We start from the raw sequence: 15,375 nt of genomic DNA on the forward strand, positions 1-15,375 counted from the left end.
TAATATATCAGCTTTATCTACCAATTGTGAGTAGATGTTTTTATAACTGTTAGACCAAATTTCATTTCATTTCTTCCAGTTATATTGTCCGTTTTAAATTAAAATGTTTCTTATATGTCTACCATTTGAACTGCAAACGTTCATGGTTTCTATCAACAAAACAGGACTTTTGGAATCATTTACACGGTTAAATTTCTAGTTTGTTGTTAATAAATATGTGAATTTTATATCAAACTTTGAGACACAAGCACAGAATTACAGCCCATGAAACCAAATGTGTTACAAAACTCCCCAGTATGACCCTCCTGAGGACATCGAGAAACTTAAAACAAGCACATGGTCAATCACCTTTACTTCACTGCGTGATGCTCGACTGACTCACTGAATTCAGCAAATCTAAATATTACCGTGTATGGTTTAACCTTACAGCCTGTGTGGACTAAATGAAGTAATTAAATAGGCAAATGCTTTATATAAGGCAATTCTCACTTAGCCTCTAAATACCAACGTGATCCAGCTCATGAATAATTCATAAAGCACACTAGACTCACAACACATCCGATGTCACGACAATCAACTGATGGGCCTAGAGACATCAAGACGAAAAAAAACTAAAGTTTGGCGTTAGTATGAGGAGCATTTTAATATTTAATGGTAGTAGTAGGTCATAATTCAATAATAAATTGGGTCGCGTTTTAAGGCCCTTCTGAATATACCTGAACATCCAAAGCAACGCATCATGCAGTTAAACTCATGCTTGACATAACATGAGTCCATAACCACTGTGATGCGATTTAAATCAAGGTTTCGATAATACAAGACAATGATAATATATGGAGTCATTTTCTTATTAGACTAAGGCATTTACCTTCTCCATGTGCAGACCAGAGGCAGATGGTGGAGAGAAACAGTACAGGTCCCCAAAATAAGGTCCGAACATCCCTCGCTGTTCCAGATCTCATTCCTAATAATCAGTTTTCCAAAAAATAAAAAGGTGAAACCGCAGCAAAATGCGACGTTTCTTCTTGTACGCAAGCAGAAAGTCCAGAAGAATCCGCTTTGGATGAGCAGCTAGTTCCTTTACGCGTAAAGATAACGGGAGGCGAGGAGGGAGTAGATAAAAGATAACTGGTAATGTAATATTTCTTTAATGGAAACATTAAGATCAATTAAAACATTCTGTTATTCTTGCCAGCAATGAAATGATGCAATCGTGTCGTAGCTACGAATTTCACTCGACCGATAATTTGCATCTTCTGCCTCCATTTCTTGAAAACCCGAGAGGGACGCGCGCAGTACAGCCAGAGAAACGAGCGGTTTCTCTTCCAACAAAAACACCTTGTGTGAACGTGCCTATGCCAGTGTGTGATGAATTACGCTATACTGATGTACGGAGGAATTCTGAGGTCACGTTCAAAGAGCTTGACAACTCGGATAGCGTATTTTATGTATGAATGAAAGCCTCCCGACAGGGCTGGATCCAAAATATCCGCCAGGACAAAAATGGTTTCACCAACTGCTCACCCTCCCCTACCGTCTTCACGCGCTCTCATGGTCGGTCTGTTTTGCGGTAGGAAAAAAAATAATTCTGTCGAAGTGCAAGAGTGAGCTGCTCCCGAGCGTAGGTTTTGGTTTTCCGCAACGTAAAAATCAAGAACTGTGAGATATAAATAGCTTGTGAGGCTAATGTTTGATTCTCAAGTCTACACGGCGGCGTCCACGACTCTTCTGACGGTCTCCGCTCAGTAGAATCACCGCTGTAAACAAAACTCGGCTTCTCGCACAGAGAAACACGCCAAGCAATGAGAGAATCCCAAAACATGGACTGGACTCCTGCAGACCATGTCTGCGCCAAATGTCAAGGTGACAGGAAAATGTTTTTTTTTTTTTTTTTTTTTTAAGTTTAATTCAAGAAAATCGTAACAATAATGATTTTACAATACACTGTTATTTACAAATAAGCATAGGCCTACACATAGACTAAATATATGCCAATATCAGATCTGTCATAATAGCCTATTTGAAGAATAATTATGTTATTTTATTTGTATAGGCTAAGTGGAATCATCCTAATTTGAAATTGAAAGCTTTCTTAACAGAGATCTCCTGTCTTGCATGAAAGCTTTCTTAACAGAGATCTCCTGTCTTGCAAACGGCAAGACAGGAGACAGATACACTGTAAAAAATGTATATGATCATCAATAAGTTATGATAATGCAATTTTCATAAAAAAAGTCAGTTTAATGTAATTTAAGTTGAAATTACTTAAAAATTGTACTAAAGTAAATTTTACTAGTAAAAAGTTACTTGTTACAAGTTAAGTAGCCTACTTAAAACAGTAGGCTACAATACTTTTACAGTGTAGATAGATAGATAGGCTACATAGATAGATAGATTACCACAACAAACTTTTAAAAAACGGTAGTCATAATATTGGCGTGTTTTTTTTTTTTTTTTTTTTTTTTTTTTTAGGAAATAACGGCACCATGTTTATTTCTTGGAAAACTGATATTAAATCCATGTGGACTTTATGCGTTCCGAGTTTCATCAACACCAGATTGAACATGGTGTGAGTAAAGCGAATGTATTACTTTATGATAATAACCAAACACGTCGGAATTATGCAATTATGGCATAGGCCTACTGATTTTTATTTAGATTAACAATAGGCCGACCAACTATTTTCAGTAGCCTGCGCTACTCAGTCCTATTTAATTCCAAATCAATGAACTCTGGAAGGTAAATTGCACTTTGTCTCTCTGGTTGGCTAAACTGTTAAGGCGAATTCATTGATGTAGATTTTTAAATGAATGCATTGGTTTTTATAATCTTCATATTTTAGCTACAGTGATAACGATTTGAAATCAAATCGCTATATTAAAAAAAAAAAAAGTTAGCCAGGTCCACATTTTAGAAGTGCACATATTTTGCCAATGACATAGTCTTGTCAGCTAAATGTAAAATCCGACGTAGAATTTCATTCATAGAGACGGAACGGATTTATAATTACAATCCATTCATCCGTTCGTGATGAAGCAGTGTCATCTCTGTTCAACATTACTGTATAGTACTAACTTTCTTATTAAAAGAGACCCAAGCCTAGATTCATAGAATGCATTTAAAATATGAAATGCTTTTTCAGGTGTCTAAACACACTCAAAAAATATTTCAGACTGTTTTTGAGAAATCGCCTTGACCTTGTGTCTTCTAATATGCAACTTTGTGTTTGGCGCCTCCATATGTCAAAATGCTGCATTTATCATGTCTCATTGGGCCATGAACCGATCCTCAGTATGTTCACAGACTGTTTCAATTCCATATTATTTGTACAACAGATCTTTCTGACACTTTTTGACACTTCCTTTGAAATTTATTTAGATATTGGTGAAAGATCTCAGACTGATTAATGAGCATGTGGAAGTAGACATGGAAAAGACTTGATAACATGCAGAGAGACCCAGCTACATTCCTTTCAAAGATCTTCTTTTTCAAAAAACAAAAATGCATTTTTGCTCAAAACAAAGCTTAAACACAAGGATAGTGCCCCAGATTACCTCCGTCCTGGCAAAACAAAGTTAAGCCCTTGTAGCAGAGCACGCAGTCACCAAAAGCTAAACTCCCTTGATGTGAGTTTCTGTATGAATTTGACCTTGTGCAGTTTCACGTTCCATTCAAACCTTTGCTTTGGTTTCACCTTTCCTTTCCAGCAAAGGGACAATAGGGATGACATTGTTTGTTTCTCATTTTGTCTAAGCCCAGACAGGAAAGGGAATTTAGAGGAGAGGGTGACAATTATGTTTGGGTGAACAGAAATAGATTCCTGAAAAACATAAAGCTGAAAACGAAGGGAGCGTCAAGGCATGTGAGAGAAAATAGCATATACCGCAGGAGGGGTGCAACAAGTTTGTTTTTTCTTGCGGAGCAGCTTGGTTTGATCACAATTATTATTGTTGTCACACGCTAAACCGGGAGCCAAACATTTTTATTGCAGATGAGCACTGACCATCAAGTATTCGCTTCCTCCTCTTTTGTAAATAATAGTTGAGACATTCCTTATGTCTGGGCTGTTTGGGTAAACATTTTGAGAGGGGAAACTTTCCACAGAATGTGTTTGCTGCAATATTCCCAGCAAATAGAAAACAAATCTCTCTCTTTTTTCTTTTTTTTTTTTTTTTGCATGATACATCATTCTGACCCTTACTAAACAGTATATCTCTGCATTTTAAAAGACTAAACTGAGTTAAGGGTATAGCAGTCTAAGACAACACGCAGGTCAGCTCTTCTTTTGGATGACATGAACCTTGATTCATCAATTGGATTGTTGTGTTGCCACTAAAAAGCTTAGCTGGAATTATCTATAGCGGTTCCTCCTGAGCTTCAGAAGATAATCAACCATGAATTTACTATGGCTACATATCCACCTTCACTGTAAAAAAAAAAAAAAAATATATATATATATATATATATATATATATATATATATATATATATATATAATCAATAAGTTATGACAACTCACGTTTTTACATTACTTAAGTTGAGCAAATAATTTAAGTTGAAATGACTTACACATTTAAGTTGATTGTACTTACAAATTTAAGGCAGCAACTCTTTTTTACAGATTGACATTCAAATTTGTTTCTTTAATAGCAACAGTTTCTGTTGCATCATAATTTAACGACTTTGATTAAATGTGTTTTACATACACAACTTTATAATAAAAAAGAAACCCTAAACTTCAGATTTTTTTTTTGCCATATTTATAACCATTTTTAAACTTAATAAATGCTAAGCTTAAAAAAATACATATTGAATTGCCTTTCATTTCATATTTGTTGTTGACCATATATTTATGTTGCATGATAATCTAGTCTAGACAAGTGAGAATGGCATTTTTTTTTTTTTTTTTTTTTTTTGTCAGTGTCATCTTTACAAAGTAGGCCAGGGTTCAGCATAGCCAAGGCCAATGTCATAATCCTCTTGTAATGTCTGTTCATGTGACACAGATTGAAGAAACTCAAGGAATCCCGCATGGGTTACAAAAACAGCCTGATGACAAAGCAAGGAAGGAAAACAAGTATGAAACTCACTGATATGCAAAGCTAGATCCTGTTTTACATCTTAAACAGAAACCATGTAGGTGATTTGCATTTAAAGTCTTTTGCCTAATTTGCTTTGTTGCAGTATTTACTCTCATGCCAAATGTACGCACAGTCAATCCCTTTTAAAGGATAAACTGATTTTATCTTTACAAAATCTCTCCTCCTCTCTCAGCTTTACAAAATCATATTTAACAATCCAAGCTAGCCTTTCCTAGTGAAAGGAATTTCAGAAATGTCTGCAATTTCTCAGTGGGAAGTTAGTGGTTTATGGGTAATGGAGATGAAGAGAGATGGGAATAAAACGGACGCAGAATGCATTTTCCATAGCAGGAGAGACTAGAAGTGTACAGCAGCATGACTGCAGTTTTAAGAAGAGTAAAACGAGGTCAAAAGGAGCTCACTGCAAAGAACAGTGCATTTGTATTAAATGAAACATCAAGGCTCTCATCAAAACAAACTAAAATATGTATATAGTGTCTTATATGCTGATAATATGGTCATGCAGTTTTGCCTGATATTTTTATTGCAATTTCTGGCTGTTCTAGAACAACAAAGGTTATATTATAAGATTGTAACCCTTTGATTAACAGTTCTTGTACAATTTGAAAGAATGTACGTATAAAAAAACTACAGGAGAATGAGAACAAATATATATTATTTTGCTTGTTTTTGTTTTCAAACCTTCTATGCATTTTTGTTCTTATTATACTTTTAGTTGTTAAAACATGTTTTTGCAGGGAAAGAATGTGCCTCAGAACATGTTTGTTTAAAAAAAAAGCATTCAATGTTTTTTCCATATCTCTTTCACATTTGTATGATGATGTCGCCATCTTGTGGACAGTGTAAAAACTGGCAACACTGCCTCTCAATCGGGGAATAGTCACTGTTTGGAATTTTTGTTGACATTCTAACTACTGGATGGTGTTTTTTTTTGGTTACCTTAAATGCTTAATTTGTTGGGAGAGAGAAAGGGAGGGGGGAGCATACATGGTATTATTATTAGAAAACTATAATAATCTCCAGAGGAGAGAGAAAAATTCAAAACATTTGAACATTCATTAAAAAATATATTTGTATACAGTAAATACAGTTTTGTCAAGCATACAGTTTTTGACTGTAATGGGTGTGCAATGTAAGAATATGGCAAGTACAAATAAAAAATATATTACTGGTCAAAGGGGTGAAATTGTGGAAAACTGTGACAAGGAATTAAGAATGTGTAGGCTAGTTCACTTTGGGGGAAAAGTTAATTTTTTTTTTTTTTTTTTTTTTTTTTTACAATTGAATGTATAATACATATGTACCTTTTAGTTTTGGGAGATGTTTGTTATTGTTTATATATATGGAGAGAGAGAGAGAGAGAGAGAGAGAGAGAGAGAGAGAGAGAGAGAGAGAGAGAGAGAGAGAGAGAGAGAGAGAGAGAGAGAGAGAGAGAAAGAGAGAGAAAGAGAGAGATTAAATCAAGTAGTGAAAGTGACACTTGGGTAGTGGGTATGTACAATAAGCTAAGCTTCAGTCTACTTTTTTGATAATTGTCTATATTTATTGAAGAGAAATGTGTATGAGGACCGAAATAAATCCTGATGATGATGATTAATACATTAATATGATACTACACGCATGTGCTAAGGCTAAAATGCAACAGAATTATATAGCCTACAGTATAAAAGCAGGTCTCCGCCTATGTAGTCACGAAGACCTGAAATCTATAATTAAAAATCAATAAATAAAAAATTATTGAATGAATTTCTCTTCCTCGCCCTTTTCTTAGTCACTAGATGGCGTTGTTCTGTTTAGAAACATTCAAAGGTCGAACAACTATCAAAATGGAATCCAACTCTAAACTGGAGAATAGTTTTAAAGGTATGGGCTTCCTTTGAGCATTCCCAAAATTGATTATGTTAAAACATGGTTTAAAGGGTTATTTTTCATGAAAACATGCTTTCGCATTACTTTTCAACGTACGCCTCTCTGACAGACTATAGTCACAAAGCGCAGTTCTGTCACAATCAATAAAGTGCTACTAATTTCACGTGACGTCGTTCAACATTGTTGAAAAGTGTGCCATAATGCCATCGTGGAATTAAAAACTCGTGTTATTGATTGTGTAAACATGTCAAATGTCGTTTTTTTCCCCAGTGAAACCCTATCCAGTGGATCTACCAGTGCAGCATTATAGCAAGCTGAGCACAGGATGTGACGAATACCTGTCCAGTGTTCAGTCAGATGGTGCTGGGCTTTTCACCCTTCCTCATGGAGAGAAAGTGAGAGGAAATACACTTGCATGCAATACAGAATTTAGTTTTAAAAAATTTGAGAGTTGCCTATAATCAGCAATAATGGCAGATATTATTTAAATTCCTCATAAAAGGGTGATATTTGTGCTAACAGGTGGAAGTAACCTGTGAAAACATTGGTCGGCTTGCATTTCTGAGAGATGGTGATTTATCACATTTTATTCTTGCCCTTCACACACCTAAGGATGAAACACAAGGTCCAGAGAATGTTACGTTTCCCCTCTTAATATTGTTTTGTGTCATCCTACTACATTTGGATAATATATAGCCTATACTTTTAGTGGTTGCTGTGTACTTGCAAGGCAAATGGTGGCCTGTTGGTGATGTTTTGAAGACATCGAACAAATCAAGATGTGGACTTGTGTTAGTGAGTAGCACTTAGTTTGGTAAACTTTCTTTCATTTAGCAATGTTTAACATTGTCACCATTTCCAGGAGAGCTCTGACAGTTCTTGTCATCCCAGGTGGAGTCAGTGATGGAGAGAGTTGTGCTATTCCTGCTCAGCGAAGTTATATTTGGAATTCTGGAAAGGCCTCTTGGAGAAGACCTATATTTTTCTGCCTATTCCTTGTGGGAACATGGTAAAATTCTCTGGCAAAATGGAGAGGCAGTTGGGTTTTACACCGTCAAAATAAAGGGTAATTTCCTTTTGCATGCTTAGAAATTTGGTGTAGAAATAGGGGAAAAAAGGTTTATTGTGTTTTTTCATAGGCAGCCTGTGTGACGGTTGCACTGGTCAGAGTTATCAGCTCCCTGTGCTGGACACTGTGTTTGTTCGCTCTCACTGGAGAAGGACCGGGCTTGCTTTACAGATGCTGGAGGATTTCTGTTTGTCCCAACCCTCCGAGGGCATTCTGGGAATTAGCTTTCCTATGTCTCCTGGCATGTATGGAGGTATGTATACACTAACGGTCAAAAGTTTTTCTCTCCTCCAAGGCTGCATTTATTTGATCAAAATACTATACAATCCGGGAATAATGTGAAATATTATTACAATTTAAAAATAACTGTTTTCTATTTTAATATATTTAAAAATGTAATGTATTCCTGATGGCAAAGCTGAATTTTCAGTATCATTACTCCAGTCTTCAGTGTCACATGATCCTTCAGAAATTAGTGTATTGTGCTGATTTGGTGCTCAAAACATTTCTTCTTATTATCAGTGTTAAAAACAATTGTGCTTATTAATATCTTGGTGCAAAACGTGATAATTTTTTTAAATTATTATTTGATGAATAGATTCTAAATAATTGCATTTATTTGAAATAGAAATTGTAGCATTATATATGTTTTTACTGTCACTTTTGACAATTCTTGCTAAATAAAAGTATTAATTGTTTGGGGGTCAGTAGGATTTTATATATATATATATATATATATATATATATATATATATATATATACTGACCCCAAACTTTACAATAGTAGTGTACCTTATGAATGAACACTAGAGTTCAGTCAAACCAAAGCAGGCAAGAGTTACAGGATTTTTCTAAATCAAAATCCAGTTTGGTGCCCCATCTGGGCACCAGAATATCATATAGACTATCTACATAACTGCTACGTTTTGGTTATGACAACTGTAAGTAAATTCCTTAAATTGTTGTTCCGTGTGCATGCGAAATCAATAGTTTACATTGAACTGATAACAGTGGTTTCATTGGATGTTAATAAAACCACTCTTATCTGTTATTATTGATGTAATGGAAGCCTGGTAACTAAAGCTTACACAACTTGCTTAAATAGGCCTAATTGTTTACAGTTTGCAAGAAGTATCTTGGGATCCACAAAGAAGAACGAGACCGTCTTTATGAGGTGGAACCCCCTGGTGAATGGGCTCAGAGACGCAATGTGTGGTTAAATATCCAGATGCGGGACCTCCCAAAACACTGTAAGGCTACATTGGTTTGGTAATAAAGCAAGACATGAGTAATTTGACTCAAAGCATGTGAGCAAATGGTTTTGATTCTGAATACTTACTTGTGTTTTATTGTGCGTTATAGAGACTTTGTGGGTGTTATTGCAATGATCAGGGCACTTTATCTCAGAGGTGGTGCTTTTTACAGGTGGAAACTCAGAGCAGAGTCCACACAGCTCATATAGTCACGGAAGAAGGGAAGCTGATTTAGAAGAAGAGGTATGATGTTATCATGCGTTTATATAAGCTTATCTAGTGACCGTTTACTGCCTGTTACCGTAAGTTGTTCTCCGTTCAAATATAATAATAAAATTAATCATTCTTTGTTGTCTTACTCATTTCTTCAGGGAATTCTGCAACAATGTGGCTCATCAGTCAGTCTCAAAGACACATCAAGCTTGGAAAAGAAGCGACCAGCAGATCAGTCCAACACAGGGATCTGCTTTAAAAAAGCCCGGGCTTAACACTCATGTGTCCAGAAAGGTCTTAGACAGGCAATGTCCTTTGAAAGCCATAACAGAGAGCCCAAATATTCAAGATGCATCTCTACAAGGATGTAGATATGGGCAAATTCTTAATAAAAATATGTAATGCTTTATGGGTTGATCTTTATTACCATAGAGCAGAGGTGGGAGTAAGTCACACACGTTCAAGTCACAAGTAAGTCTCAAGTCCCCTACCATCAAGTCTCAAGCAAGTCTAAGTCGCAGTAGGCTACACACAAACCAAGTCAAGTCAGTGGTTCACTTCAAGCAAGTCTAATCGGGTCCTGCTAATTAGGGTCAAGTCAAGCTGAGGTCAAGTTACAATACCAAACAGAAAAAAAGTTTATATTGTTTATATTGGCCTCAACCTTATTTATTTTTTCCCTCAGAAATTATTACCTTTCTTATACATTTATATTGTAATATTCATATAATTTATTATAGCATGTATTTATGATTATCAAAATTTGGAATAATTATTATTATTATTATTATTATAATTTGTTACATTTATATTGCTCTTTTCTGGGTACTCAAAGTGCTTTTACATAGAAGGGGGGAATCTCCTCAACCACCACCAATTATAATAACAATTATATGAAAAATGTTGAAGATAAAACATTTGTAGGGAAATTCACAAGTGTGATGCATTAATTATAATGGTTTTGTATGAAATGTCATATGTTTAACTTTGCTTATATATTTTTTTTATGGAATATCACCGGCAGACATTAAAGGAGAACTCCGGTCAATTTTAACATTGAGCTCATTTTTTTGTACATTTAGAGTGCTGTCAATACAGAGAACAACGACAAAAATCGGTGTTGCCAACACCGAGTTATTCTATTTTTAAAATTTGCACCCTGTTGACTTCAATAGGGCAAGTACTAAACCTGCTTTTAGCCTCTTAACATCCTTGATGTGTCATTACAAGTGCACAGAAAATGTGAGTGATTCCTTCTGAGTGAACACGAGTGGATCTGACTGCAGTAGATGTGAAAGAAATGTATAAAAATGATGTTATTTAAGCCAGCGCAACTACCTTTGTTTACATCCTGTTTTTCGGTTGAAGTCCAAAGTAGTCGATTGCCGAGTTCAAGCGCGTGATCATAGGTACTAAACCTATGCGCGTGAACTCGAAGTTCTCCTTTAACTCTTTTTTTTTTATAACTATGTTCTAACCATTTTTTTATAACCATGCATTTACATTGCAATTACAACACCATAAATAATGTTATGAGATTAATGATTTAAATATAATAATAATTTTAATGTAGAAAAAATTAGGTGCTAAAAAAATAATAATAATTAAAAAAAAAAATTATTATGAAATTAAAACCGCCAGTAGGTGGCGCCAAATCAACGATTTAATGAACAAGTCATAGAAGCATTCATTCAACTGATTCGTTCAAAACGGCAGATTCATTCTGGAACTAAGCAACTAGCTCACTGAATCACAAAACCCCTGGATTCGTTCAGATACACATAACTCTTTTTCTGAGGCTTGTTTGGAATATTGTCATTGGAGAAATAGAGCAAAAACAGAGAATATTTACAATATATTAGCCTACATCTAAAATGTCACATCACAATATTTACTCTTTGTTTAAAGTCATTATCACATTTGCAATCGCGCCAATATTCTGGAATTATTGTTTAACATCATATGTTATAAATATAAAAATAACTCATACTGGGGCCATTTTTTTCCCCACCACATCTTGAATTTTGGGTGCATTATATTAATTCTGCTGGCATTTTGCCCCCCAACCCCCTAATAACTGACAAAGATTTGAAAGAAACTGGCAATAAATGTCTGTGAATTTATGCACGTTATTCAAAACATATGCCATCATTATCATTTTAATCTATTGACAGCCTTAAGCTAGATTTCATTTGAAAACATAATTTTGTATAAATTTAGGCATGCTGGTTTGACCACTCTCTCTAGATTTAACATTAGTCAAATTAACTACAGGTTAAACAAGCCATAGCTTACTTTTAGAGGTGGTCAATGAAGTTCGAGGTTGTGATTGTCATGTCCGATATCCCTTGCCAGTTGTTCTCTTCTTTTATGAATATGGTCAATTTTGAGTGTTTATATCCAAAAAGAAACGATATGCTGGGAGATGTTTTTGTATTTAGCGCGCTCACCGCGCTTTATGTTTTTTCTCTCTCTCTCTGTGTGTGTGTGTGTGTTTGATTGCTTGTTATTCAGTGTTAGTGGTATATTTTATTTATTTTTGTGTAATTTGTAGTTGTGTTAATTTTATTGTGCAGTCCCAGCTAGCAAAAATTGTGCGGGCCGAAAGCGGCCCGATTAAGGCTAAAACACTCGGCCAATGCTCGGCATGAATCTAGGTCCGATTGCTCTGCGAGCGCTCGGTTTTAACGCGGCCCGATTAAGGCTAAAACACTCGGCCAATGCTCGGCATGAATCTAGGTCCGATTGCTCTGCGAGCGCTCGGTTTTAACGCGGCCCGATTAAGGCTAAAACACTCGGCCAATGCTCGGCATGAATCTAGGTCCGATTGCTCTGCGAGCGCTCGGTTTTAACGCGGCCCGATTGCGGAACCCCGAGTGAGAGGACGTAAGCTCGCCTCCAATCCCGTTCCTTATTTGAACTTTGAACTATGATTTCCATTCATATCAGGTTAATACTAAAATTGCTTAGCAGCCGTTATTTATGCAAGATAAACAAAGTAAAACAGCACAAGGAAGACAGGTTTCATGTTTAATGCATGTTTTATTGGACCACACTACAAAAATAGGATAAACACACTTTTTAATAACAGATTTGAATAGAATATAAATAATATCACAGCATTAATGTAGAATCAAGGAGTTCAAATACCATTTTCCAATATCAACATTTTTAACTTTGAAACATTTAATTCTGGCCCACTGCATTTGAGTTGTCTACGCACACACACTTTTTAATAACAGATTTGAATTGAAAAGAATAGAATAGAATAGAACAGAATAGAATAGAAATAATATCACAGCATTAATTGTAGAATCAAGGAGTTCAAATACCATTTTCCAATATCAACATTTTCACTTTGAAACATTTAATTCTGGCCCAGATGCGTTTTTGAGTAGTCTACGCACACACTTTTTAATAACAGATTTGAATTGAAAAGAATAGAATAGAATAGAAATAATATCACAGCATTATGTAGAATCAAGGAGTTCAAATACCATTTTCCAATATCAACATTTTTAACTTTGAAACATTTAATTCTGGCCCACCGCGATTTTTGAGTTGTCTACGTTGTCTGCCTGTTCGCCCTCTTTGGCTTCGGCCACCATCCCTATCAGAGGCTAGCCACAGCCACCTGGTGATGAGCAGCTCGGTTTCCTCTTCTGTAAAATCTTTGGTCAGGGCATTCCGGCGGACTGCATCTGAGAAAAACACAAGATAGAAGAGAGCAGCATGACCATGTGATGTTACTCAGCAACCACCAAAACTTAATTTGGATGCAGGGCTCTACACTTACATTTCTTTTTAATTTAAAAAGTTTAGGAGCACAGTCAAAAATTTAGGAGCACCTTCTGATCAATGACAAATTAACCTACCCATTAAAAGGCGATATTTGATAAAATGACTTGCCGGGGCATTTTTTTTTTTAAAGCGCATATTCTTAACTAAATCACAGCCTTTGTGATTTCATGATAGCACTATGCTATATTATGATTGTAAATGGTTTTAAATAGATCGCGTAGCCTTAGAAAACGGTGTAATAATGTTATTCATGGATTCTCGTCTGTGGAATGCGCCACTTCCGGTATTTTGCCGGTTACTCAACACGGGTAAATTGCAATTGAGGATTTTTTTAAATCGAGTGCTCGACTTTAATCGAGGAATCGTTGCAGCTCTAGTTTCAATGGAGGGTGCACCCATAGAACCTGATCAGGTCAGTCGCACTGGTGCTCCTAAATACTTTGTCACTGTCACAGCCAGTAAATAAATAAATAAATAAATAGGTTGCACTGTAGAGCCATGGGATGTCACCACAGTGCAGTTATCCAGCACTGACACTCACCCAGAACCACACTTTTAATGTGTGTCTCGCCAGCGAAGTGTTCATTGCTCTTTTCAGGACCTGCCCCACAGTGTCTTTAAGAGTCATGCCTCCGACCATTCCAAGGAGAACAGTCTGAAACAAAGACATGTACCTCATTAGTTATTTAAGGAATATAGCATGAGTGAGAGTGGGGACTGACTTTTAGGAATGATCTGATTAATGCATAATTTAACTCACCAAATTCTTCTTCTCCTCTGGATTCTTTAACATCTCCTCCAAACATTGTAGATCCTCAATAGTTGAAAGTGGGAGCCCAAAATGTGTTGGGTCTGGCATGAAGTCTGGAACTGCTGGAGATTTGTAGGAGCTGCATCAGGATGAGCAACTGCTGCTGTCTGATAGAATCAAGCTGGATGAGGATCTCCTTAGCAATTGCTGTAAGACACAAGAAAAAGCAGGCATAACAGATTAGTAGCAAAACATTGTACGTAGATCAGAGTAAACCGAGAGAGATCACTTTGTAGAATTCCTACCTGTAGGCACAGCCTCCCGAGAAGACCTGTTTTTTGTGTCTTCCATGGTGTTGCTTTCCATGGTTGTGTTGACATTTCTGCCTTTATAACTGAGGGGATTATAATCAGAGGAAGGTTAAGTTTAAAATAAAAATGTTGAATGTAATATATTTTTCTCCTGGTCCTTATTTTAAATAGGTCATAAAAAATATCAATATTATCGACTGATATGAAACGCTTACATCATGATACAGTTTTCAGTCATATCGCCCAGCCCTAGGGTAGCTAATAAACTTTTCAAACCTGTCTGTACAGACCGCATTTAGCCAAAGGTAATGTTGATGTTAGCTATAAAGTGCGATTTCAGTTTGCGCCATAAAAGTACAACTAGAGGCCAATTCACACCGCAGACAAACGCCAGCAAACACCAACAAAAGTTGGTCGTTGTATTCAGAATGTTATGAAAAATAAGCGTCATGTTCACACTGCCCCAACCGACACCGACAAACTCAAGCACCTATGGAAAAACACGAGATATTCATTCATTTTAGCAATACAAGTAAAAGATTGCTGCTTTCAGACACGACTTTCTTCTCGTTTTATATTGTTAAATGTCGAGAGTGCTGTTACAGGCCCCTGTGCAAAGGGCCATTAAATGCACTTCACGACGTCATACACAGCGTTCACAAAATGGCGGACGGTCTGCACATAGATCTTCACAACCCAGAACATTAATACACAAAATATTTGCAGCATGAACATATGTTGTATCATACCTGTAAAACCAGGAGCAAACGTGTCAGCGTAATCATAATCCCCAGCAACTGTGAGGTCGCCGGCGCAGGCGCAGCTGCTCCTCTACCGTTATAAGAGTCCTCAGTTCATTTTCATAAGTCCCGATCTCACTAAGCAACAGACATGACCCAGCTTTCAGCAGACCAAAGTCCCACATCATTCCTCTATTTACATAAGTAAAATAAATATTTTCTTACAGGATCAAAATGTGCACATACTTTAGGACAAAACGTGTTTG

The 15,375-nt window shown here is 36.2% G+C and overlaps 2 protein-coding genes across 3 annotated transcripts in view; one reads left to right on the forward strand and one right to left on the reverse strand.

Moving 5' to 3' along the window:
* igf1ra (insulin-like growth factor 1a receptor) overlaps positions 1–1,765 on the reverse strand; it is a 110,106-nt gene extending 108,341 nt beyond the window's left edge. The window contains exon 1 of the mRNA XM_081372386.1: positions 869–1,765. Coding sequence (XP_081228512.1) covers positions 869–962 — 94 coding nt within the window. The 5' untranslated portion in view covers positions 963–1,765. The remainder of the gene's footprint in view (positions 1–868) is intronic.
* fam169b (family with sequence similarity 169 member B) lies at positions 552–9,914 on the forward strand. 2 transcript variants are annotated; one of them, XM_081372387.1, is made up of 10 exons: positions 552–623; positions 6,874–6,965; positions 7,242–7,366; positions 7,494–7,596; positions 7,681–7,766; positions 7,863–8,037; positions 8,111–8,293; positions 9,162–9,290; positions 9,466–9,536; positions 9,665–9,913. In XM_081372387.1, exons 2-10 carry the CDS (start codon positions 6,881–6,883, stop codon positions 9,779–9,781), a joined length of 1,074 nt encoding a protein of 357 aa, XP_081228513.1. In that variant the 5' UTR covers positions 552–623; positions 6,874–6,880; the 3' UTR covers positions 9,782–9,913. The 2 variants fall into 2 exon arrangements, with proteins under 2 accessions (XP_081228513.1, XP_081228514.1); XM_081372388.1 differs by lacking the exon at positions 552–623 and adding an exon at positions 5,007–5,077 and having other exon boundaries at positions 9,665–9,914.
* The last annotated feature ends 5,461 nt before the right edge of the window (positions 9,915–15,375 follow it).

This window comes from Scardinius erythrophthalmus (assembly GCF_964197995.2).
Source record: "Scardinius erythrophthalmus genome assembly, chromosome: 8".
Lineage (NCBI taxonomy): Eukaryota > Metazoa > Chordata > Actinopteri > Cypriniformes > Leuciscidae > Scardinius > Scardinius erythrophthalmus.